This window comes from Artibeus jamaicensis, unplaced genomic scaffold, assembly GCF_021234435.1.
Source record: "Artibeus jamaicensis isolate MK-2021 breed Jamaican fruit bat unplaced genomic scaffold, CSHL_Jam_final contig_797, whole genome shotgun sequence".
Taxonomy (NCBI): domain Eukaryota; kingdom Metazoa; phylum Chordata; class Mammalia; order Chiroptera; family Phyllostomidae; genus Artibeus; species Artibeus jamaicensis.
This window is the reverse complement of record NW_026521977.1, coordinates 19,274,043-19,299,262: the sequence shown is the minus strand read 5'-3', so window position 1 is coordinate 19,299,262 and position 25,220 is coordinate 19,274,043. Positions and strand designations below refer to the sequence as shown.

The 25,220-nt window shown below is 44.9% G+C and overlaps 1 protein-coding gene across 1 annotated transcript; it reads left to right on the top strand.

Annotated features, from left to right (window-relative positions):
- The first annotated feature begins 1,158 nt into the window (after window positions 1-1,158).
- CD59 (CD59 molecule (CD59 blood group)) lies at window positions 1,159-24,256 on the top strand. The gene is made up of 4 exons (XM_037128287.2): window positions 1,159-1,266; window positions 6,590-6,665; window positions 10,125-10,226; window positions 23,253-24,256. The coding sequence occupies exons 2-4, from the start codon at window positions 6,602-6,604 to the stop codon at window positions 23,450-23,452; spliced, it is 366 nt and encodes a 121-aa protein (XP_036984182.2). The 5' UTR covers window positions 1,159-1,266; window positions 6,590-6,601; the 3' UTR covers window positions 23,453-24,256.
- The last annotated feature ends 964 nt before the right edge of the window (window positions 24,257-25,220 follow it).

The window sequence follows — 25,220 nt, the reverse complement described above, 5'->3', positions numbered from 1 at the left end:
GGTGTGAATATGAAGATTGAGGGACTGATCAGGACTGGAGAATAAATTTTTGCAAATCACCTACAAACGTATCTCCAAGCTAAAACGACGTGGATGCACTTCCTCCCAGGAAGCACACAGAGCGATGATTCTCAGTCCCACCCTGGGAGTGCAGATTATGAATGAGTAGTGGGGAAAGAATCAGACTGAAAGGTCAAGGCACTGGATGCAAAACCAGGAGAGATCTGCATCAGATCTTGAAACTCTCAGGAGAGTTTCAAGGGGGGAACAGCCAATAGGATGCACGTAAGATAGTGCATCTGAAAGAGCTTTGTAAGCAAGCTATTATTGGAAATGATCTAAGCAGACGTCAAATGAAATTCATTTCCCACATCCCTAAGCCATCAGAGCATCGCGGTGGAAAAGCACATCATGATCGATTATGATCTGCCCTGCTTGCTCCCCTTCTCGATTCAGCATAAGCAGAGTCGTGAGATACAGTATTTTCTCACCCTGAACCTCAGAAAGTGTCTCATGGTCTCCAATAAAGGTCAGAGACTTGTACGAAGGCCTTTTGTCCCCCACTCTCCCCATGGTGCTCTTAAAGCCTGTTCTGCGGTGGGTGGGAAACACTTTGCAAGTGATAAACAAAAACTTAAAATTACATTTTCACGTAAAAATAACGTCCTAAATGGTTCTGCGGAGTTTTATCTTAGTTCCAAACAAGACACAAGGCTGTGACTGAAAGACATTGAGGGACTCCAGAGTCTAAGAGCGTAAAAGAGCCCCAGGCTGCAGCAGGGCAGGATAAACCCGACACCCGGGCCCAGAGTAAGCTTAGCGCGGCATAAAAAGGTTGTTAAATACATTTTAATGTTTAAAAAAAAACTTAAAAAAGGAAACCGTACGTCTTGGAGTTCCATGTTTTTTGTTTTCGTCAACAAACGGATGACAGCGGGATCCAGCCTCTGTCGCCTGGATTTTAAAGGTCTTAATCTAGCCCTGGCCATGGGTCTCTTCTGAACCTGGACCAGGAGCCTGACTCCCCTGACGTGCCGAGGCTGCTACCTGACCAGGGTAAAAGGACGCAAGCAGTGACCGCCTGGAGCCAGAGCCGAGAGTACTCGTGACCCTGACTCCGGGAAAGCGGCGCGCTGGGCGGGGCCGGAGCCGGGTGGGGGAGGGGCGAGCGAGAGCAGGCTGCGTGCTGCGGCGCCCGGGCTATAAAGGCTGCCGATCGGCCTGGACGGCGCATCCCGGCAAGTCGGACTCTGAGCAGGCCCGGAGGTAAGGCCGAGCCGTGGGCCAAATTGCGCTGCGAATCGGCCGCGGCGGCGGACCTCCGCAGGCGCGTGCGCCGTCCGGCGGCTGGGTGCGAGCCTCCGGGGCCACGGGCCTCCGGAGACCCGAATCCCCGCAGACCCGGACCCCTTCCTCCTGCCTCCTCCCCGCTTCCACTCCGCTTTCCCCACTTGCGCCCGCCTCCGCGCCCTGGGGGCGACCCCGTGCCTTTCCCAAACCCCTGGGCTGCCGACGCCCTGCTCTTCCCCGCAGAACTCCCTGCCCTCCCCCAGGGTTTAAGCTATTCGGAGAGCCCGGCAGAACTCCGACTTACTTTGTAAGTCGACAACAAAGGAAAATGGGGAGAACGGCGCTCCAAATCCGCTCCATTCCCTCGGGAATATATTCCTCGAACCCTGACCACGGAAGGGAAGCTCTTGGCAATTTAGGGAAAAGATACCGCGCTGCGAGAAGAGGTTAACGCCACCCCCAAATGGTCAAGGACATTCTTCTGTTTAGAGGTCTGAATTTTGAACTTTAATAACAAAGCAGGGCCGAAACACAGACCTTTTAAGTCCAGGTTTGGTGTGAGGTTTTGTTTTCTTGGGCCGGCTTGGGCTCAGAACTTTTAAGTCCAGGTTTGGTGTGAAGTTTTGTTTTCTTGGGCCGGCTTGGGCTGCACCCTTCATAGAGTCTGACAGCGGAGTTGGAAGAAATGTTAAATAGTGATTTGAATGGTTTAAGGAGAAGCAGCCTCTTCAAGGATCCTGGAAATGTGTTAACTCACATATTCCATTTCTCACCTGACACATATACGAACCTCGTCAGGGAAAATAAAGTGACTTTATTGGCCGGCCTCACCCCTGCCCAGGCTGCTGGCTCAGGTTGATAAAAAAACCCATGGCCAGAGCTAGGTTAAGACCTTTAAAACCCAGGCAGTGGGCAGTTTCTGGTATCTTCTGATGTGTTATGGAAAACAAAAACAATATGAAACTCTGAAACTTAATGATTCCCCCTTGTTTGTTTAATTCTATTAAAATGTATTTCACACTGGGCCCTGAGTGAGCTATTCAATGTCATTTTTTTAAATCCGTAAAATTGTAGAGCTTACTTCCTTGGGAGTGATAAGGACTAAGTGAGGTAAATCATAGAAAGGGTTCGGTTTGATACCTGCTCTGTGGAGACCAAATCGTGGCTGTTAATATTTGGGGTACCCTTGTGATCCGCCGCCTTCACGTTTCCCACTGGGCACAATTTACCCCCCTAGTTCTCTAAGGCAGGCACACGAGACTCAGAATGTGAAATGAGGGAGGTGGCAACATTTCCCAGTAGGCTGGGAAATTTATGATCCTAAAGCAGATAGGTTGCCTTACCGTGGACCCAAGATGCCTAAGATTTGTGGTTTCTGTATTCTGAACTTTCCTGCAAGAAAACATCCCATTAGGCTGAGTGGCTCAGAAGCCAAAAGCCCAAATAAAATGGATTTTAGGGTGAGGAGAGCGGGCATCTAATGGAATTCATCTTTGGTGGGCTGCAATTACAAACTCTTTTAAAAAGATTGCATTAAAAATTCTTGAACCTCAGCCAGACTGCCACAAACAAACCCAGACCCCAAGCTGCTTGAGGTTTCCTAAAGGAGAAGACTTTTTTTGGCCTGTGCCCCAGAGGACTGTGAGTTATTTTCATTAAACAGTTGGATCTGCCGTAGGATCTCCAAGGGCAGGGCAGTGACAAACCTGTGATGACAGGCCCTGTGGAAAGTGGATTTTCCGAGGCGGCCAGGGGAAGCTGCAGGTTTCTGTGGTTTAGCTGCAGGTTTTCAGGTGGTTGACTCCGCTGGTCGTGGAACCTCAGAGTGGGAGGGGCTGCTCACTGTGATGTATGTGGTTTTCTGTCTCTCCCTGCTGATGTCTTGATGAACAAATAACTGATCTTTGCTTAGGCCTCCCTGGCTGCAGCAGGCAGTGTATTGTGAGGTGATGAGGCAGACCTGCAAGTCCTTCACACTACTAGTCACCAGGGAATGTTAAGCTACCTGTACTTGTGAGTTACCAAACCCTGGTGAATAGAAGTGTGATCCACGCAGTGTGACTTTGCAACTAACCTGTTGCCTTGGGAAAGGTAACTTCTTCCCCCCCATCCCCACCCTGGGGGCCTCCATTAATTCCTCTAAAATAACAACTTTGGGTTTTATCTTTGAGGTCACTTCTAGCCTTACTGTTCATTAGCCTTTCAGGCCCCAGTCTCCTGGGAGCAGTAACTTTACTCGTGGGCATCTGTGAATCTCCCAGTGTAAATTCTCTTCTCTGGTGGCCTCCACTTAGCAAATGTATTTCAGAACTTGAATGCACAAGAAGAGCACAAGCTCTCCCCACCAGAGAGCTTAACTATGGCTGAAGAACTCGGCCCTTCTTTTAAAGGTTATAATACACCAACCAGTTCTGAGGTTGGTATATTAGTTTTCTATTGCTTAACTGACACAAGAGTATTACTCTTAGAATTCTATAAGTGAGACAGCTGCCACAGCTTCCCGACCATTATCCCTTCTGGAAGACCTGTGGGGGAATTCATTTCCTTCCCTCTTTCTGGTTATCTGGCGATGGGAGGGCTGAAGTCCCATTTCCTGCCTGAGCTTCGGTTGAGGGTGTTCTTAGCTGCTGCAGGCCACCTGTTTGCCACAGCGGGCCCGCTTTCACTGTCTTCAAAACCAGCAGTCAGTGAAGTCAGTCACATTCTGAATCTCTTGCCTCTTCTATTTTCACATCTCTCTGAAGCTTAAAGTCATGTACAAAGTCACTTGAAATGTAAAGTTGCCTGTATTCACAGATACCTGGACACCTCTGGGGAAGAAAGACATTATTTTTTCTACCTTCCAACACTTGTGTAAATTAGTTCCCCTCCTCAACCCTCAGTTCTCTTATAAGTGGAGGTGGAGATTAAATTTGTAGCATTGTGCCCTGGCTGGTGTGACTCTGTGGATTGAGTGGCAGCCTGCGAACCAAAGGGTTGAGAGTTCAATTGCAAGTCTAGGGCGCACGCCTGGCCTGGGGCCCAGTCCCCAGTAGGGGGCGCACAGGAGGCGACCACACAGGGATGTTTCCCTCCTCTCCCTTCCCCTCTCCAAAAATTAATAAATATAAATAAAATCTTTAAATATTTCGAAGCATGGTATGAGGATTAAATACAGATAACATCAATAGCGCATAGCCAAACAACTGGCTATAGTATTTGCTAGCAAAATGGAAGCTGATACAGAAAGGTGGTCTTGCCTGCAGGCTGGCATTGGGCACAATATAAGGGCCCATAGTGACAATGGGCACAGTATAATCACGTGGGCCCTTTAAGAGAAGGGCCCTAATTACTTAATCAGATTCTGCCCTTTCTGCTTCTCAGCCTTTTCCTAGCCTTCATCAGCCAATTCCTGAGCATCACATGACCTTTGAAGCTGGGAGAGATGATGTTCCCAACTCAGAGGAAGATGGGGCCTCACCCACCAAGAGCCCCGTCTGTCTGCCCCCTGGCCTGTGGGACTCAATAGAATGGGGAGCCCCCGATGTAGAGAGGCTGGCGTCTCCTTGTTTCAGGGTGGGCTCAGGGAAGTAAGGGTGGGGTTGAGAGATTTCCTAGGCCTGTGACTAAATGCATGGTTTAGACATGATGTAACAAATGACCAAACATCTAGAGAACTTTTAAGTGTTTGAGCCAAACAGAACAATTGCCAGGAAGCAAAATCTCAACAGTTTGAGAAAATGCTCCAAAGAATGGCAGTTTCATGGCTTATTTTACACGTTGGAATCAAAGGAAACGTAAAGGGGGTCAGATAAGATTCATTGATGGTAGGTTAGGGAGGCAGAAGGAAGCAAAGTGGGGGAATCTCTGAGCCTGGGCAAAGAGTACAATGGAGAGACGCACTTCTTTTACGTCGGTGGGTTCAGCATAATTCGTATTTGCAGCACAGAGAGATGGTGTTCAGGGAACAAGGTAACAGCGAGGGTTCTGTGCTCTGGTGCGGTAGGTATGTCCTGAGGGATGTGGAACAGGAGATTACTGTGAATTCCTCTGAAATTCCAAAGCTATGATATGTTTTTTTCTTTTTATTTATTAATTTTCTATAAGAATGAGTCCACTAGCTCACAGCCTCCTTTTCTTGTGATTTTTAAAGAGATTTATTTATTTATCTTTAGAGGGAAAGGGAAGGAGCAAGGGAGAGACACATCAGTGTGTGGTTGCCCCTTTTGCGTCCCCTGCTGGGTACTGGCCTGTAATCCAGGCATGTGTCCTGACTGGGAACTGAACCGCGATTGTCTGGTTCGCAGGCCCGTGCTCAATCCACTGAGCTACTCCAGCCAGGGCCACTATGTTATGTTTTTTAAAAAAACACCAAGAGCAAGAAGACAGGCAAGACCGACCTTTGTCAAGGAAGCTGCCGACCTAGGATGTGACTACCTGCCGGGACCCCTTCAGTTAGGAAGGTTTATGTTCAGCCCTGTGTAAGGCCGCCGTGCTGGCCTCCACTGAGCCTGTCAGCTTGGCACGGGCCTCTTCATCCACAGACCATTTAAAACCTCCTGGCGTCTTGACTGGCTCAGCAGACAAAAGGAGGGTTTGAGGCAATTCAGCTCCCGCCCCGCCTCCCCCGATGCTCGCTCCTGCACACCTAGGTATGAACGTCATGCACACTAGTCATCAGAGTTACCTGGAATTTTTTTCCCTTCCCCAGGGTGAACCAAGGCGTGTCCCTCATTCTCGCCAAGGTAGGGAGCCAGAGCTCCCAGGCACGCTGAGTCAGTGCTTCTGTTCTGCTGCTGGGTGCCTGCGTGTCGGTGCCCTCCAGAGTCACTTGTTTGTTCGGAGGCCCTTAAGTCGGCATGGCCTGGGGAAGTGGCCTTCACTAGGCTCTGGCCCAGCCAACAGCTTAGGGTGTAATTACAGCAGAGCAGGAATTGCAGTTGTCCCCACTGCACGGAGAGAGGGGCCATTAGAGGTGAGAGCCAGGGCGGGGCCTGGGTGGCCCTGACTCTGGGCCCTGTGTGCTTGGACTCCTCATAGCTGCCCCTCTCACCAGGATCAACAGCATTTCTGTAGGAAGCTGAGGGCTGGGGGCAGGAGGAGAGACCGAGTGCTGCCCTACCCGAGAGCACCCCTGGGTGATGGCACCCCTGGGTGATGGCACCCCAGCCTGGCAGATTTCCTGTTTTCTTGGTCTGCTAGCTCCTCCCCTGTGTCTCCTGAAGCTCCCTAGGCCTTCTGATTCTTAGTTTCTGAGATCACCGGTCAGTGGTCAGTCGTTGGTTGGTTCGTGACGATTCTTCATATGTCTTCCTTCCAGACTCTGTAAACAATGGGAAGCAAAGGATTCATCCTGCTCGGGCTCCTGCTCGTCCTGTCCATCCTTTGTCATTCAGGTGAGTGGTCCAGGGGGACCTGGGTCAGGACCGTCTAGGCCTCCTTGGCCATGTGCTTCTTCTTTCTTAGGCCTCAGAGAGACTGAGCTGACGTCACTGGCCTCAGCCTGGCTTTGGTTCTCTTGCCTTCCAGTGTTACATGTCCAAGGTTGTGTGACAAGTCCTTCCTACGTTACAGCCTTGCCCTCAGTGAAGCGCCTTCCTGAGTTACAGCTCTTCTGGGTTACAGTGCTGCGCTCTAGGGGGTGGGGCAGAGGGGGGTACACTCAGCCGCTTAAGTTTCGCCCCTCTCACTACAAACTGCTGGGGACACCATCTTTAGCGTGCTGAACCCAGTCCTTCTGCCCCGATGCTTCTCCTGAGTTACGATAGGGATGGCGTTGCTGCAATAATAGCAGGAGCAGCTAATGCCTACACCGTTTATGTGCTGATCACTACTCTGAACATTTCACAGGTATTTACATATTTAATCCTCATGTCAGCCCTATGGATTAGGCACTATTTTTATCACCATTTTACAAGTGACAAAACGGGGGCCCACAGAGATTAAATAACTTGCAAAATATCCCACGGAAGTGGGAAAGCCAGAATTTGAACCCAAACAGTCTGGCGCCAGAGCGTCTGCTTTTACCTCCTTCACCACCGGCCACTCCTCCCTGGCTCCTGGGAGGATTTGTATATTCCTGCAAGTTAACCTCTGTAATACCAGGACACCTATGTGACTTGCTTTGCTTCATTGTAAGGATCAAATGTCACTTTCCACCTGTGTTATATTGGTACTGCCATTTGGGGGGGGTGAGGAGATGCAGAGAAAGAAGTAGCAAAGCAGTGAACAAGAAAAAAGGCACCTGCCAGGTTGGAACATGCCTTGCACATAAGTAGCTTTAGTGGCTTTCATTTATTAATGCCTGTTATGTACGAGGGTCCATGCTCAGCCAAATCTCACTCAATCCTTTCATCTTTTATGGTTGAGGAAACTGAAGCAAAGAAGAAACTGGTCCAAGTTACATTTGAATATGCTCTCCATTTCAGAGAAAAAGAAAAGTCCCTAGTCCCCTCCCTCCTTACCTCCGCTAGTTCTGGCCAGGGTAGGTTTGTAGTTTGGTTTACCCTTGGTACAACACTGCGTGATGTAGTGTCTGAGTCCTTCTACCCAGTGTATTTTCTGTGGTTAGAATAATCTGGCCACGCCCAGTTTCTGGCAGTTTGTTTATGGAGCAGGTGCGGGTTTGGGGCCATCAGCTATTCTGTGACGGGCCTCTCCCCTCCTCGAGAGTTGACATCAGAAGCAGATCCTTCTACCCTGGCCTAGTAGCAAGAATATCGAACAGGAAACTGCTGGCCTATTGCTTGTGCCTGACCTGGGTCTCCTTCTGTGGTGCGGTTTCCTTCTCTTTCCCACTCAGGACGATTAGAAAACCAAACTTGGGGGTCAGAACTCACCACCTGGGTTTGAGTCCTAGCTCTCCTCCTCAGAAGCTGTGTCACTTCAGACAAGTGAATTAACATGTTAGTCTCTGTTTTCTCTTGAAAAGTAACAATGGAGATTATTGAGCCTACCTCTTAAAACAATCCTGTGAAGATGAAGAGCTTCACTCACAGGTATCTGAACACTGAACGTATGTGTTAGTGCTGAACGTCCCCACTGACGTTCCAGGCACAAGCTTTGGCTCCTGTGTCTGTATAAAGCCAGATGACTCTGGCTCTAGCCAGAAGATTCACTGCTGTGGGCAACCTTTCTGAGTAGCCCTCACAAATAGCCAGGCTGAAATAATACCTCCCTCTTACATTCTTTGCTCTCAAGTGTGTACACACATCTGGAGCAGGGAAGAGAATCGAAAAATTGCATCTTGTCCCGTCCCATTGTGGCTCCTCTCCCGCAGGCGTGGCGAACACTGACATTGGGGAGAAGAGGTGGAGGGCGCTAACGGAGCCCTGCCTAGGTGTGGCGGATACTCATTACATTACCTGCCGTCAGACGGCAGAAAGAAGGTCTAGTTAGGAAAGGATGTGTCCACGTGAATCAGGAAAATTGTTTGCAACTCTCATATCTCGCTGCGTCTCCCCATTAACGGATGTGAAGTATGACCTATCTTTTTCTCATCACTATTGATATAAAATGGAGAAGGAAAAATCCAGCCAAGCCTGGAGTCTAGCTAGCAAAGACGAATCATGAGAACGTGGATGGGAGCAGAATTAATTTTCCAGTTAGAGAGCCAGAGGCAATTTACATCTGATGTACCCTGACTCTCGTGTTCAGTGTCACTGCTAATGCCTGGCTGTCCCACCTGCCTGGGTTTAGGGTGTCCAGCTGCTATCTGTTCCTTGACTATGCATGTTCCTGGTGACAGGTCAGTCCCTCAGCAGGGAGCAGCCTCGGTGATGACACCTTACCCCAGATGTCACCAGACTTGTTCTATAGAGGCCAGAGAAGAAATATTTGAGACTTTGCAGGCCAAGAGACAAAACCTAGGACATTATGTAATCTTTCATATAAATAACAAGAAAACACATTTCTACAGATTATTAATTGACAAAGTTTGAAATATGATTGAGTACAATTATTTATAATTCAGATCTACTGATGGGAATAATTAGTAGATCCAAATTATGAGTAAATGCAATTTAGATAATTATGAATAATTAGTTATTCTTTGGGGGAGAAGAGCATTTTACTTACCTGGGATTCAAAATTAGTGTTCCCTGTCCTCAGATTGGTTGCAAGTCTTCTCCATCCGTCAGTGCTGGTCTGTAATGAAATTTTATGTACTTCGTCCTTGAAAATGTCTTCTCACACAGACTGCAACTGCCAAATACCAATTATTAGTCCATAAGAGAATGTGGTTTCATAGAGCGTATTTTTTGCTTGGAAGGCATTTATAGATTCTGTTAGCCTATTCTCTTGATAGTTTCCTTTTACTATATCACAACAGTGCAGATTAATTACTGCCAGTTGATGTGATTCGTTGAATAGTTACATGGATTTTTAAATATGGAAATTTCTTTTTTTAGGGAGTGTGAAGGTTTTTTTAAAAGAGTTTATTGACTTATTTTTAGAGAGAGGGGTGGGGAGTGGGGAAGGGAGGCAGAGAAGAAGAGAAATATCAGTGCGTGGTTGCCCCTTACTCACCCCCTACTGGGGACCTGGCCCAAAACCCAGGCATGTGCCCTGACTGGGAATTGAACCAATGACCCTTTGGTTTGCAGGCCCGTGCTCAATCCACTGAACCACACCAGCCAAGGCTGGAAATTTCCTTGGTACTTGCATCAGGGTCCAAAAAATGCTGCTGGAACTATAGTTTGAGCTTGGAGAAGCCTGCCTGGTACAGGTTTGGGTGGGAATGGAAGGCGGCCGACTTCTGCCCCATCATCATGCAGGTCGTGGGCTTTCTCCTGCAGCCAGGAGGGCAGGTCAGTGCTGGTCTACTAGAGTCTCATGGATTTTCTTCCTGATTCTAGGTCATAGTCTGCAGTGCTACAGCTGCTTCAACTCAGGTGGTGTGTGTACTCGTGTCTCCAACTGCTCATCTAACTTGGATGCATGTCTTTCCCTGTTTGGCGGTAAGTGCCTCCCACTTCCCTCTTGTAAGTGTAAAGGTGGGATGAGAGCCTGGAAAAAAAGGACTGTGCCACTTTGCCCCTCATGACCCTTATATTCAACAAGTAATAGCTGCCATTTAATAGCATCAGTTGCATGTAGCACTAAGTACTTCCATATATTTTTACTTTTTATGTATATTTTATTGATTATACTGTTACAGTTATCCCAGTTTTTTTTTTCCTTTGCCCTCCTCCACTTGGTACCCTCCTTCTTTCCAGCAGTCCACCCCCTTAGTTCATGTCCATGGGTCATGTGTATAAGTTCTTTGGCTTCTCTCTTTCCTACGGTATTCTCAACATCCCCGTCTTTTTGTTCCTACAGTTAGGCTTCTTGATCCCTGCACCATTTCCCTACTTCGCCCCTCAACACCCTCCCAGCTGATAACCCTCCAAGTGATCCCCACGCCTATGATTCTGTTCCTGTTGTAGTTGTTTGCTTAATTTGTTTTGTTTTTATTTTTTAGATTCACTTATTGTTACTTGTGAGCTTGTTGTCATTTTAATGTTCATATTTTTGATCTTCCTCTTTTTATTAAATATATCTGGGAAGCGCTTTATCTGTCCTTCCATTCTAAATGATAGCTTTGCTGGATAGAGTATTCTTGGTTGTAGGTCCTTGCTTTTCATCTCTTTGAATACTTCTTCCAGCAGTCTCTTCCACAGACTCATTCCCTGTTGGTTTTTGCCATCAGAAGTTGTGGGTACTTATTTTCCTGGTACTGGAACCCTGGGCTGGGGGGCCTGCTGTGGGGCTGGATCTCCTCAGTCCTGAGATATCTTCCTGAATTTTTATCCACACGTGGGTGTGGGACCAGCTCGTTCTGCATCTGTGCCCCTTCCACCAGTCTGGATGGATGTGGATGTGGTTCCTTTAATTCCAGTTGTCAGACTTCCATGCAACCTGATTTTTGATGTTTCTGAGTTGGTTGTACTATATTTTATTTTTAATTTTGATGTGGTTTTGCAAAGAGGTGAGCCATGTCTGCCTATACTGCCATCTTGCCTGGAATATCAGTGTGTGGAAGCCCCAGTATATTTTTAATTTAATGCTTCTCACCTACCACTTAGGGTAATATTTTATTCTCATTTGATAAATGGGGAAACTGAGGCTCAGATTAAGCAATAGACTAAGGTCAAGTAACCAACCTGGGATCTGAATGTGGGAATCCATCTTTTCCAATGCTCATTAACAGCAATGCTGGCTGCCTCCCAATCTTTTAAGTGTCTCCGTGTGTCAGAGTCTGTGCTAAGAGCTAGGGGTGCAAAGACAAAGAAGGAAACAAAGTTGTGACAGAGGCTTGTTTAGCTGTCAGAAATGTAAAAGGGGAAGGATGTTCCTAAGTATGACAAAAGCAGGCACCAGTGTTTGGTGGCTTCAGAAAGTGGGGCACTCTCGGACATGGGGTGGGAGACCACTAACATTGACAAGTCCTGTAAACCTACATTTTCTGCACTGTTCAAGATTCTGGGATCTCTACCTCCATAAACCCTATTAAAATAGGATTTAGGAAATGGTGAATGGAGAAAAGAAACCAGCAAAGGTAGGCCCGACATTCTTGCTGGATGTGGAAATGATACTGGTGAGGAATGGCTATTTCCAGGTCTTCTTAGTTAGGTAACATACAAGGAAAAACCCAGACTTGCATTGCTAAGAGATGAAATTAAAAAGACTCTTGGAGGACTTTTGGATTTCCTAAGATGGAGGAGGAGTGAATGGAAGCCACACTAACCTGCTCCCAGGACTAATCTGAAATTACAGCTAAACTGTGGAGAAATCACCTGGAACAAACAACTGAACAATAGAAAGAGAGGCATTATAATCTCAGGCAGACAGAAGAATTAGCTTCTGCACAGCCTGTCTTGGTAAGGAGTGTGGTGGAGACTTGAAAAGGCTGACTAGGTGCCCACAGGTGGCAGCGCCCAAGGGATAATTAAGCAACCAGTTGGATCACCCTGAAAAGTGTGGGATCTAAACCCTAAGCTGTAATTCCCAGCCCAGAGCACCAGAGCCCAAAATACACAGATAACAAGCAGTGGCGAAAAGCAGCAGGATTGCTCTCTGCCAAAAATGATGGCTGGAGATGCAAAGAGCCATTTAAAGAGCCAACGCACAAATTTTCATTTGCAGGCACTTACACTGGGCTCTGGCAAAGGCCAGGGCAGAGTAGGCTAGAGGTGCTGGAGGAGAGATGGGGTGGAAGCTTTAGGGAGAGAGCTGAGAGAATAGATGCCAGGATCCAAGAGGAACCCAAAGAGGCCCACTCCAAGAGACATCATAATTAAAACGGCAAAATTCAAAGACAAATAGAGAATCTTAAAGGCAGCAAGGAATAAACAGGAAGTAACATACCCGGTAAGGCTAGCAGCTGACTTCTAAACAGAAACACTACAAGCCAGAAGGGACTGGCAAGAAATATTCCAAGTAGTAAAAAAGCAAAGGCCTGCAACCAAGACTACTGTACCCAGCAAGGTTCTCAATTTAAATGAAAGGCCAATAAGGAGGAACTTCCCAGACAAAAGAAGTCTAAAAGAATACACCTCCATCAAACCAGCACTGCAAGATACACCAAAGGGACTTCTTTAAGAAGAGGAAGAAAAAGAGGGAGAGGAACACAGGTACAAAGAAGGTAAAATAGTAATGAATAAGTACCTATCAATAATAACCTTAAATATAACTGGATTAAATGCTCCAATCAAAAGACATAGAATAGCTGAATGGATAAGAAATCATGACCCACACATATGCTGCCTACAAAAGACCCACCTCAGAACAAAAGACCTAGACAGACTGAAAGTGAAGGGCTGGAAACAAATTTTCTAAGCAAAGGGACAGGGAAAAAAAGCCAGGGTAGCAATATTTATGTCAGACAAAATAGAATTCAAAACAAAGGCCATAAAAAAAAGACCCAGAGGGACGCTTCATAATACTCAAGGGAAGAATCCATCAAGAAGACATAAACATTATAAATAGATATGCACTCAACATAGGAGCACTCAGATATATAAAGAAAATCTTGGTGGACTTCAAGAAATATATAGACGACAACATACTTATACTAGGGGATTTTAACACCCCACTGTCAAAAATGGACAGATCTTCCAAACAAAATATCAGTAAAGATATTGCAGCATTGAACAATGTCCTAGATCAAATGGACTTAACTGATACATATAGAACCTTTCATCTCAGAGAAGCAGAATACACATTCTTTTCAAATGCACATGGAGCAGTTTCAAAGATGGACCACATGATAGGACACAAAACAAACCTCAACAAATTAAAGAAAATTGAAATCATATCAAGCATTTTCTCAGACTACAAGGGACTGAAACTAGAAACCAACCTGGAGGAAAAAACTCAAAAACACTCAAATTTGTGGAGATTGAATACCATGCTATTTAACAATGAATGGATTAATAATGAGATCAAACAAGAAATCAAAACATTTCTGGAAACACATGAAAGTGAACACACAACAGTCTGAAACTTATGGGACACAGCGAAGGCAGTCCTGAGAGGGAAGTTCATAGCAGTACAGGCCTACCTAGAAACGACAGAAACATTTCAAACAAACGGCCTAACCCTACATCTACAAGAACTGGAGGCACAACAACAAAGACAGGCCAGAGCAAGTAGAAGAAAGGAAATGACCAAGATCAGAGCAGAATTAAGTAACATGGAGATTAAAAGAACGATTCAAAGGATCAATAAATCCAGGAGCTGGTTCATGGAAAAGGTAAACAAAATTGAAAAGTCTTTAAGCCTTTAAGTAAATGAGTGGATCAAAAAACTGTGGGATTTACACAATGGGATACTACGCAGCAGAAAGAAAGAAGAATCTCCTACCCTTTGCAATAGCACAATGGATCTGGAGAGCATTATGCTAAGTGAAATAAGCCAGGCACTGGAAGACAAATACCATATGATCTCACCTATAAGTGGAACCTGATGAGCAGAAGAAACAAGCAAGCAGAATATAACCAGAGACATTGAAATAAAGAATAAACTGATGGTAACCAGAGGGGAAGGCGGAGGCGGTAACAGAGAAAAATGGGAAGGGTCATCAAGGAACATATATAAAGGACACATAGACAAAGCCAAAGGAGGGATAGGAGTCTAGGGTGGGTGGTGGGGATGGGTGGAGTAAGGGGAAAATGGAGACAATTGTACTTGAACAATAATTTTTTTATTTTTTATTTTATTTTTTTTTTTAAAGAACAATAATTTTTTAAAAGACCCTTCAAGGTTATTTCACTCTTACACCCTCTACCACAAACTTTTCATGGTGGGAACATCAAGGAATATTGAACAGATCAGGTAAACTGGCTTGGGAGACCCACAGGTTCAGAAAAAGGTGATAAAAAGGAGCTGTGTTTCCCCAGAAAGGAGATTCCCTTCAGTAAGTAAGAACAAATTACAATTATCCTGTTTAAAAAAGATCAGTAGCATCTGCTAATTTCTATATAAGTTCCTGGAATGCAACTCAAATTTCAATCCCTCCATGCAAGGCACTCGATTCTTTAGGGGTACAGTTCTCCTGCCTCTGGAGTACCCTGTCAGTTCATCGTGAATGTAGAAAGCAGAGTGAGGCCCACGGACAGAACATGGTCACTCACTGCACAAATATTTGAGCACCAGCTGTATATGCGCACAGAGCCCTGGTGCTTAACCTCGATGGTCTGCATCTTGGACCCCCCGCTTCACAAGGTGTAATTTGCAAATGAGAGAATAGAGGCATCACCATGTGTGGAATAAGTATCAGGTTACCAGTACGGAGCTCTGCGCTCCAATCTCCATCCTGCCTCCAGTAAATTCTTTCTGCCTCTGTTTTTTATTTATGAAATGTGTGTGTTGGTGGTAGAGGTGGGGAGGAGAGGGAAAGAGGGAAGTAGACTAGAGTCAAAGTCTTTTTTTCCAGCTCTCAAGTCCCATTGTTTCTTATTTGAATTGTTAGACTTAAATTTTTTAATTTTATCGAAGTAAAAATTATGTATATTTATGGTGTACAAGGTGATGATTTGGCATACATTATGAAATGATTACCACAATTAACCTAATTAACACATCCATCACCTCATATAGTTAACTTTTTTGTGTGATGAGAATACTGAAGCTCTATTCTTTTGGCAAATTTCTAGTATACAATGCGGTAATATTAGCTGCAGTCACTATGCTGTGCACTAGCGCCCCAGAACTTACTCATCTTGTCATGAATTTTTAAGCTTTCTAAAATGCTGGATGTACATGATGAGGCACACTTATCAGAGTGGCCAGTGTCCAAAAACACTGACATCAGAGACTGACAAGAATGTGGACCAATAGGAGCTCTCATTTATTGCTGGTGAAAATAGAAAATGATACAGGCAGTTTGGCAGTTTCTTCAAAAAACTAAACGTACTGTTACCATATAAGTCAGCAGTTGTGTTCCTTAATATTTACTCAGATGAGTTGAAAACTTATATGCCCACAACAGCCTGCACACGGATGTCTATAAGTTTTATTTATAATTGCCAAAATGGGAAAGCAACCAAGATGTCATGTCCTTCAGTAAGTGAATGGATAAATAAACTGTGGTACATCCAGACTAAAAGAAAATGAGTTATCGAACCGCAAAAAGGCAGGAGGAAACTTAAATATACACTAAGTAAGAGAAGCCAATCTAAAAGGCTGCATCTGCATCATTCCAACAATATGACATTTTGGAAAAAGTGAAACTAAGGAGACGGTCAGAAAGTCAGTGGTTGCCAAGGGGTAGCTGAGAAAAGGGAGAGGTGTCTAGGTGGAGCACCGGATTTTGAGGGCAGTGAAACTGCTCTGCGTGGTACCATCATGGTGGTACATGTCCTAGATTTGTCCAGCCCCTTAGAGTGTACAACTCCCAGAGTGAACCCAAGCATAAATACAGACTTTGGGTGATGAGCCCTTGTCGGTTCATCGGCCGGAAAACCATGTACCATTCTGGTGTGGGATGTTCATCGTGCGGGAGGTTGTTTGGAGTGGGGGTGTCAGAGCGCTATCTGGGAACTCTGCACTTTCTGCTCAGTTTGGCTCTGAATCGAAAACAACTCTCAAAATAAAATGTATTTTTTTCTTCTCATGGACATACACCCGCAAACTTAAGCTAGACATCCTGGAGTGAGCTGTTGTGAGCCAACAGTAAGGCAGATAGATCTTAACAGAGCATCCAAATCCCCCTCCAGCTCTGGAGAGGTCAGCCTGGGCGAGGCAGGGCACACTGTCATACACATGAGTCAGAGGCCGGGCACTGCCTTAGAGAAGTCATTTTAGCCCGGTGTCCACACCCCGGCCCCCCCCAACCCCCGCAGCTGTAAAATGGAAATGCTTGTCTCCCCGGGCCAGTGAAGCACTTAGAGTAGGAAAGGGATGTGATAGTGCTGTGCAGATGAAATCTAGAAGAAGACAGGTGTTGGGTGGTAATTGAGCCTCTACTTACTGGCATCCTGGCCAGGTCCTGGCAGGGTAAATCATGTATTTGGAGTCAAGCAGAAGCCTCTGACGACAGTGCCACGTGGTCATTGCTGGAATGGCCTTCTGGTAAGGGCACACCAGGACGATTGTGCACTGCGCTTGGTGAAGGTAGTGCCCAATCTCAAGCCAAATCTTTAAAGAGAGTGGGGGAGATGTGCCAAGCAGAAAGAGAAGCCTCTAACATCCCAGTGACTGGCGCAACTCACTTTCATTTGGGTGACGCAGAGTGGCTTTGGTGAGAAGCCCACTCTCATAGGATTGTTAGGCAAATAAGATAATTCAGGTAAAGTGTTTGGCTCACTGAGGGACAATAGTAAGTGATTAATTGGTAGCAATTACTAATAAATTACCCTCTGCTTTCCCCAAACTGTTAGGTTTCCCTAATTAAAATTCTGCTACCTTTAATGCTTTCCCAGTTCCAATGCCGTATTACTGTTATGTAAAGCAGTAACTTGTCCTATTCAGCAGCATTTTCTAGCACAGGTTTGGAGCATACACTTAAGTACCTGTGATGCAGGTGTGTAGTGTAGAGCCATGGAACACTATCTGGCTTCTCTGCCACTTAATCGAACTTCACTAAAATCCAATCCAAGCACCCATTCCCTCTGTAGAGGAGGGTGGGACAGTTATACCAGCAGTTGCAAGCTTAGAAATTTTGTTCCAAGCTATGAATGAACTTGGCTATATTAGTTATAAGCCTTAAATAAGAATATAGGCATCTGTCATTCTTTTCTGTCCGGCACAGAAGAAAACAATTGCAGGGCAAGAGCCGTTCCTTCTACGTGTGTACCCCCAGCACCCAGCGCGCGGTCTGGGTACAGACAGCTGTTTCTGAGGAGGAAAATCGACCATAACCATCTCATTCCACTAACGTATTATTTTTTCACTTAATATAAATTTTCTAAATATTAAAAAAAAACAATTTTAAGATACTTGGCATTGTGTACTTTTGGCTTTTATTTTCCTATGCGTGCAAACATTGGGACCATAATGGCATGTTCTTTTAGAAACTTCTCCTGTGTTACTGAATAGTCTAATAACTTTTTAAATGAAGATTAAAATAATTCACCTCTGTCACCTGGCCCTCGGACAGCTGTCAGCCTGTTTGTATCTCTGAGTCTTTCTATTTTGTTTGTTAAATTCAATACAAAAAAGAAGAAGGCAATTTTAGAAAAGAAAAAAACACAAAATAAATGAAGTTTGAAGTACTTAGAAAATAAACTCATCCGATGACTTTTTACTTTGTAGGTGGGCGCTCAGCCCATTGAGCCACACCAGCCAGGGTTCCAGTGACTTTAAAAAATGATCCCAATCCGTAGAGAAATGTGTACATGAAGATTAGTCTTGTGTGAAGGTAACACAATTAAGGTTCTTGGGAGTCCTTCCAGAGAAAATTGGTGCAGCTGGCCCTGCACTTATTTACGCAAGTGGATCCCATTCTGCACGCGGTTCTGCATCAAGAATTTTTTTCTATTAAGATATACTTCGCAAAACAGAAAAATGTACATTTTAAAGTGTACAGTCCAGTGGCTTTTGAGTGTATTCACTAGTTTGTGCAACTGTCACCACTAATTGCAGGACGTTCTTATCACCTCAGAAGGAAACACCTTACCCGTTAGCAGTCATCCTCCATCCCTCCCTCCCGTGTACCTTGGCAGCTGCTAATCTACTTCTGCACATGGGTTTGCCTGTTCTGCATATTGAACATAAATGGAAACATACATTTCTGTGGTCCTCTTCAGCTGGCTTCCTTCACTGAGCACAATGTTTTTTAAGGTTCACTCATTACTACATGTATCTATACTTCATTCTTTTTGTGGCTGAGTAATATTTCTTTGTATGGATATACCACATTTTGTTTATCCATTTACCATCTGGGACAACTGGGTTGTTTACACTTTTTTAGCTATTTTTGAATAATGCTGCTATGAACATTTGTGTTCAAGCTTTTTTGTGAACATAGTTTTCCATATTCTTGGGTATATATACCTAGGAGTGGAATTGCTAGACCATACAGTAACTCTATTGTTAACATTTTGAGATACTACCAGCGATTTTCCAGTGTGTCTGCACCATGCACCTTCCCACCAGCGATGTTTGAGGGTTCCAGTTTCTCCACTTTCTTGCCAACATTTGTTATTCATATGCTTGGTTATGTCCATCCTGAGTGAGAAGTGATTCTTGTGTTAATTTTTTAATTTTTTAATTACAGTTGACGAGATCATATTAGCTTTAGGTATATAGCATGGTGGTTAGATGTTCATATCACCTATGAAGTGATCCCCTTATAAGTCTGGTACTCACCTGGCACCATATTTATTACAATATTATCGACTATATTCCCTGTGCTGGACTTTACATCCCCATGACTGTTTTGTAACAACCAATCTGTACCTTGAAATCCCTGCGCCCAGCCTCCCAAACCCCCTCCCTATGGCAACCTTCAGTTTGTTCTCTGCATCTATGAGTCTGTTTCTGTTTTGTTTGTTTTGTTTTTTAGGTTTCACATATCAGTGAAATCATACGGTATTGCTCTTTCTTGGCCTAACTTATTTCACTTAGCATAAAACTCTCTAGGTCCATCCATGTTGTCACAAATGGTAAGATTTCACTTTTATTTATGGCTAATATTCCATGGTATAAATGTACCATATCTTCTTTATCAAGTGTCTATTGATGGGCACTTAAGTTGCTATTATAAATAATGTGCTACAGTGAACATAGGGGTGCACATATCTTTTTAAATTAGTGTTTTGTATTTCTTTGGATAAATACCCCGAAGTGGAATTGCTGAATGACAAGTAGTTCTATTTTTACTGTATGGAAGAACCTCCATACTATTTCCACAGCGGCTGCACCAGTTTGGTATCCCACCAACAGTGCACAATAGTTCTCTTCTCTCCACATCCTCACCAACGCTGCTGTTTGTTGATTTATTGATGGCAGCCATTCTAACAGGTATTAGGTGATATCTCATTGTAGTTTTAATTTGCATTTCTGTCATGATTAGTGACCTTGAACATCTTTGCATATGATTTTCCCTCTTAGGACTACTTTGACTGAATCCCATAGATTTTGTGTTGTTGTGTATTCATTTTGGTTTGTCTCAAGGTATCTTTTGATTTCTTCTTTGATCTCATTTGTTAACCTGTTTATTGTTTAGTACCATGTTATTTAGCCTCCATGTGTTTGTGTGTTTTTCAGTTTTTTTCTTGTAATTGATTTCTAGTTTCATATATGTGGTTGGAGAAGATGCTTGATATAAATTCAGTTTTCTTAAATTTACTGAGACTCATGTTGTTGCATAACATGTGATCTATTCTGAAAAATGTTTCATGTGCACTTAAAAATAATGTACATTCTGCTACTTTAGAACTGCTCTAAAAATATCAATTAAATCTGGTCTAATGTGTCATGGAAGGCTGCTGTTTTCTTGTTGACCTTCTCTCCTTGCTTTTTATCATTTTGAATATTTTTATGCCAATCACTTCTGGTTTGAAGTGTTTCTGTGAAGAACTCAGTTGACAGTGTTACAGGAACTCCCCTTTGTAGGTAACTAACTGCTTTTCTCTTGCTGCTTTTAAGATTCTCTTTGTCTTTAACCTTTGGCATTTTAATTATGCTGTGTTTAGGTGTGGGTGTTGTTGGGTTCGTCTTGTTTGGGACTCTCTGTGCTCCCTGGACATGTATGTCTATTTCCTTTGCCAGGTTAGGGAAATTTTTAGTTGTTATTTCTTCAAACAGATTTTTGATTTATTGCTTTCTCTCTCCTTCTGGTACCCCTAGGATGCAAATGTTGTCCCAGAGGTTGCTTAAACTCTCCTCATTCTTTTAAATTCTTTTTTCTTTTTGTTGTTCCTATTCTCAGAGTTTTACAGGCCCAAGCAGGCAGTGGCTGGTTTTGGTGTACCCTGTGCCTCTTGCTGAGTGGCCCCAGACCTGGCACTACCAATCTGAATCTGCATTAACCTAGTGAATGCCACTCACCCCACCCTAGTGACTTCCTGAGATGCTGCTCCACAATTCGTATACTGTCTGAGCCTCTTTTCAGTAACTGTTCCTCACAGGCAGTTGGCCTCAGATTGCAGTGTGGCCTTACCCACATGGCCCCGGGCACTGCACAGGCAACTACCAACTACAGATTACTTTGTAGCACCAACCAGGTGGCCCTGGGCAGGGCATGTGTAGCAACCGACCTTGGTCTGCACCAGAGCCCCTCCCAAGAGGCCCCGGAACCAACATATCCAGTGTCTAGCTTCAGACCACAAGAGAGTACCACTCATTTACCTCCACAAATGACACACCCACAGGGTGGTCTTGGCACCTGCCAGATCCTGCTAAAGCAAATCCCTCTCCATGGGGTCAGCCCCTGCACAGTAGCTTGTCCACTGTGGTCCTGGCCAGTCCTCACAACCAGCAAGCCTAGAGGCTAACCTCACCTTTGTTGTGCCAACAGCAGTCAAGGCTCAGCCAGAACAGAAGGGGACATAAAACCCACACAAGGGACTTTCCTGGAACACCTAGCTCAGGTGACCAGGGAGACTGCACCACTGGGCCACACAGGGCACCAACTACATAAGGCCACCAGGCCAAGACCGGGAGACATAGCAGCTCTACCTAACACCTAGAAACAAACACAGGGAGGCAGCCAGAGTGAGGAGGCAAACAAACATGTCCCAAATGAAAGAACAGGAGAAAACTCCAGAAAAAAGAAAACCTGAATTAAATGGAGGCAAGCAATATACTAGGTACAGAGTTGGAAAAACTGGTTATAAGGATGCTCAGTGAACTTAGGGAGAGATAGATAAACTCAGTGGCAACTTCGGCTAAGAGATAGTGAACATAAAAAAGGACATAAAAAAGGACCAGTCATAAAAGAAGAATCCAATAACTGACACAGAGAATACATTACAGGGAGTCAACAGCAGATCAGATGGAGCAGAAGACTGAGTCAGCAATCTGGGAGACAAGGTGGCGGAAAACACCGAGGTTTTAGGGAAATCTGAAGCCTGGGCTTCAGGCCTGGCTGGAGTCACCAGGGTGGGCAAGTGGTGTTTATTGGATTGTTGCAGATTCAGATTTAGTACCTCCTTGCACCTGCAGGCTGTGCGGGGAGAGGGCCCAGTGGCCACTGCCCCTCCAGCCTTTGTCCTGAAGCCACACAATTCAGTTTTTCCCCATATGTCCCTGTCACCTTTTGAGCTGCTGGCCCTTTGCTGGAGCACAGGGTGAGTGTTTGTGAGCAGGTGAATTTGTGTGCGGCCCTTTAAGAGGACGCCTGGGTTTCCAGTCTGGGTTGCTGGAAACCCAGCAGAGGGAGTCCCCAGCGATCCTCACAGCCATATGTTGTGGGAACCCCTCTTTACAGCTCTGGTACTATAGGCAGGGGGACCTGGTATGGGGCTGGGACCCCTTGGTCTTCATGGGGCACCTCTGCAGCCAAGATATCCCTCCAGATTCTCCACCGCCTTGTGTGGGTATGGGACCAGCCTGTTTCTTGTCTCTGTCCCTCCTACCAGTCTCTGCATGTCTTCTTCTGTATATCTTTAGTTATAGGAGCTCCATTCAGCTAGTCTTCAGATGGTTCTCCAGGTGTTTGTTCTGTGCTTTAACTTCGATGTGATCATGGGAAGAGGCAAGCACAGGCTTTACCTGCTCCACTGTCTTGACCAGAATTTCTCACTATGGTTTTAATTTGTATTTTTCTGATGACTAATGATATTGAGCATCTTTTCATGCACTTACTGGCCATTTGTATATCCTCTTTGGAGAAATAGCTACATCCTTTGCTCATTTTTTAATTGGGTTATTTGTCTTCTTACTGTTGAGTTATACATGTATTCTGATTAGACTCTTATGTCAGATATGCAATTTCTGTTCATTTTTCTCCCCTTTTGAGTATTTTTGATAGTGTCCTTTGAAGCACAAATGTTTTCATTTTGATAGTGTCCAATTTATCCATTTTTCTGTATTTTTAAAGGACTCAGGTTCATCCACATTAACACCTGCAGGCTTATGTCATCACTATATGGAATATCACCGTATGGAACTCTACCATAATTTCTTCACACATTTTTTTATTAATGGGCTGGTTTTATAGTTTATTGCTGTTACAGATAGTACTGTTCTGACCACTTTGGGGGCATATATCTTAACTGTTTTTTACAGATACCTTCAGAGTAAATTCTAGAAATAGAATTGCTGGGTCAGTGTGGGCAGTTGTTCAAAAATCTTGGTAAATCTCTTAAAATACCTGTATGATTGCCTGTTGCCTCTCCTCTACCCACAGTCGTGCCGACTCTGAGGAGGGATTGGTTTTATGGAAAAGTTCCAGTGGGAGCTGTATCATTACCTAACTGTTCCCTTTTACAACCCAGCTGGGCGCACATTCCTGCCCAAATGTCCACAAGTTCCAAGGCATCAAATGGGGGGTTCAAAGGCAGGGAAAGAGCTTTGCCCACTGGCTTGCTTACCCTTTTTGTGTGTCTCTCCCACAGATGTACAAACGCACTACCAGTGTTGGTTATTTGCTAATTGCAATTTCAAACACCTTTCTGAACAATTCGGAGAGAGTAAGCTACGTTACGAGTGCTGCCAGAAGGACCTGTGTAACAGAAGTGGTGGGACGAGTATCACCGGGACCACCGTTCTGCTGGTGACTCCGCTGCTCACCGCATTCTGGAGACTTTTTATGTAAATTGATACCAGGAGAGATTCTCCTGAACTCCCTGTTGCTGTACAATTCCTTATTTCCTTTGCTGCCACATTCCAAAAGCTTTATATTCTCCAGCTGGATCCTATTGGGAAAATCTAAAACTAGCTTAAGCAACTTGAATACGAGCAAGAGACAGAGAGACTCAAACTATAGACCAGTCCTATTTGCAGGGAAGCCCATTTGAGGGAGGAAGTTTAAGGGTGAAGTGTGTGTGCTGTGAGCTGGGTTACACGCTTTGTCCTCTGCTCTTTGCAGTGACAGCTTGACTAGATTCCCTGCAGTCATCTGCTAGCCCCCCTCTCGCTCCTCGGATGTAGTTAAATAGTATGATGGGCACTTGGTGGGGGCGGATTGGGGCAGAGGGGTTGTCTTCAACAATCTCCCAGGGAATGCTCTCATCTTCTCTGTTTCTGATCCCTGTGTTGCCACGGAGGCGTGATGAATGCTCCAGATGTGGCTGTCAGTCAGGGCAGCAAGCTTCGAAATGCAGAGTGATCGGAATGACTGTTACGTCCTCAACTAGGTGTCTGGCAGAGTAGGAGGCAAGCTTGCCAGAAGCCAGGGCATAGAAACAGCAGGTCCTTAGAGAGGTACCACTGGCTGAAATCTGAATCTTCTTCTGCCTCTAAATTCTGCATGAGCTTTGCACTCTTTCTCCAGAAAAACTTAACCACGTAAACTAATAATGTGTTCAAACTGTTCCCCTCCCTTTTTTCATTGGAGTGATGCTATATTTTCATTTTGTCAAACACAGTTCAAGATTAAATATCTGAACCTTCTGTGCTACATGTGCTTTACAGTATTAAGAGTGCTTAGTTTACGTGTTCTTAATGGGAATACCCTTGCTTTGTGTGTGTCTGCTGTATGAATGGCATGGGAAGAGCCTCGGGGCTGCAGTTTGAGACCTTCAGATGTCATCATGAATAGGTCTGCAGGATTGTGTCTTACGTGCTGACATCCAGCCCGTTGACTCCTAGCTGACCTGGCACAGATGGCAAAATTTATTTGTAAGGGCTTTTAGCACACTCGCAAATGTGGAGAATTTCAGAAGCTCTAGCAGTTTCCTAAAGTGATACCCCTTTTCAGAAAAGCAGAGTTTCACCTTTTTCTTGTGGGTGCTGGTGAAGAATTCTCAAGATTTGGTAGACTTCATGACATTCATTTTCTTAGCATCTTGGCTGCATTTAACAGACAAGCCTGACTTGTGCACATGAAAATGAGATTTCTTGATGCACATTTAAAAAAAAAAAAAAAGCTTTGATTATGTAATCTGCAAGACAAAGTCCCCAGCGATCCTCACAGCCATATGTTGTGGGAACCCCTCTTTTGAAAATAAAATCTAATCAAATGCATGAGTGTGGTCATTGGCCAATAAGGATAGCAGCATACGCAAGGTGCCCGATGAAAGAAGAGACCTGGATAGTGGACTTCCGCCAAGATGGAGGCATAGGTGGATGTGCCGTGCCTTCTCACACAACCAAGATTAGAGAAAACTAAATATTAGCAACAGAAAACACAGCCAGAACACGGAAAATTGAACTTTTCGGAAGTCCGTTAACAACAAATTCTTCAGCCTTACCGGTAAGGGGCGAAACCAGCGGCTGGCGGAGCAGGGTTGCACAGGAAAATTCGGTCAGACGGACTCAGGCGTGGAATCCAGGCACAGGGTCGGACCGAGTGAGCGACCGAGCGAGCAACCAGGCGAGCGACCACGGGGGGGGGGGGGGGACAGCGAGGCAGCGGGGCTGCG

Coding starts and splice junctions, on each gene's coding strand:
- CD59 (XM_037128287.2), top strand. CDS start 6,602: ATGGGAAGCAAAGGATTCATCCTGCTCGGGCTCCTGCTCGTCCTGTCC. Junction 6,666..10,124: donor GTCCATCCTTTGTCATTCAG/GTGAGTGGTCCA, acceptor TCCTGATTCTAG/GTCATAGTCTGCAGTGCTAC. Junction 10,227..23,252: donor ATGTCTTTCCCTGTTTGGCG/GTAAGTGCCTCC, acceptor TCTCTCCCACAG/ATGTACAAACGCACTACCAG.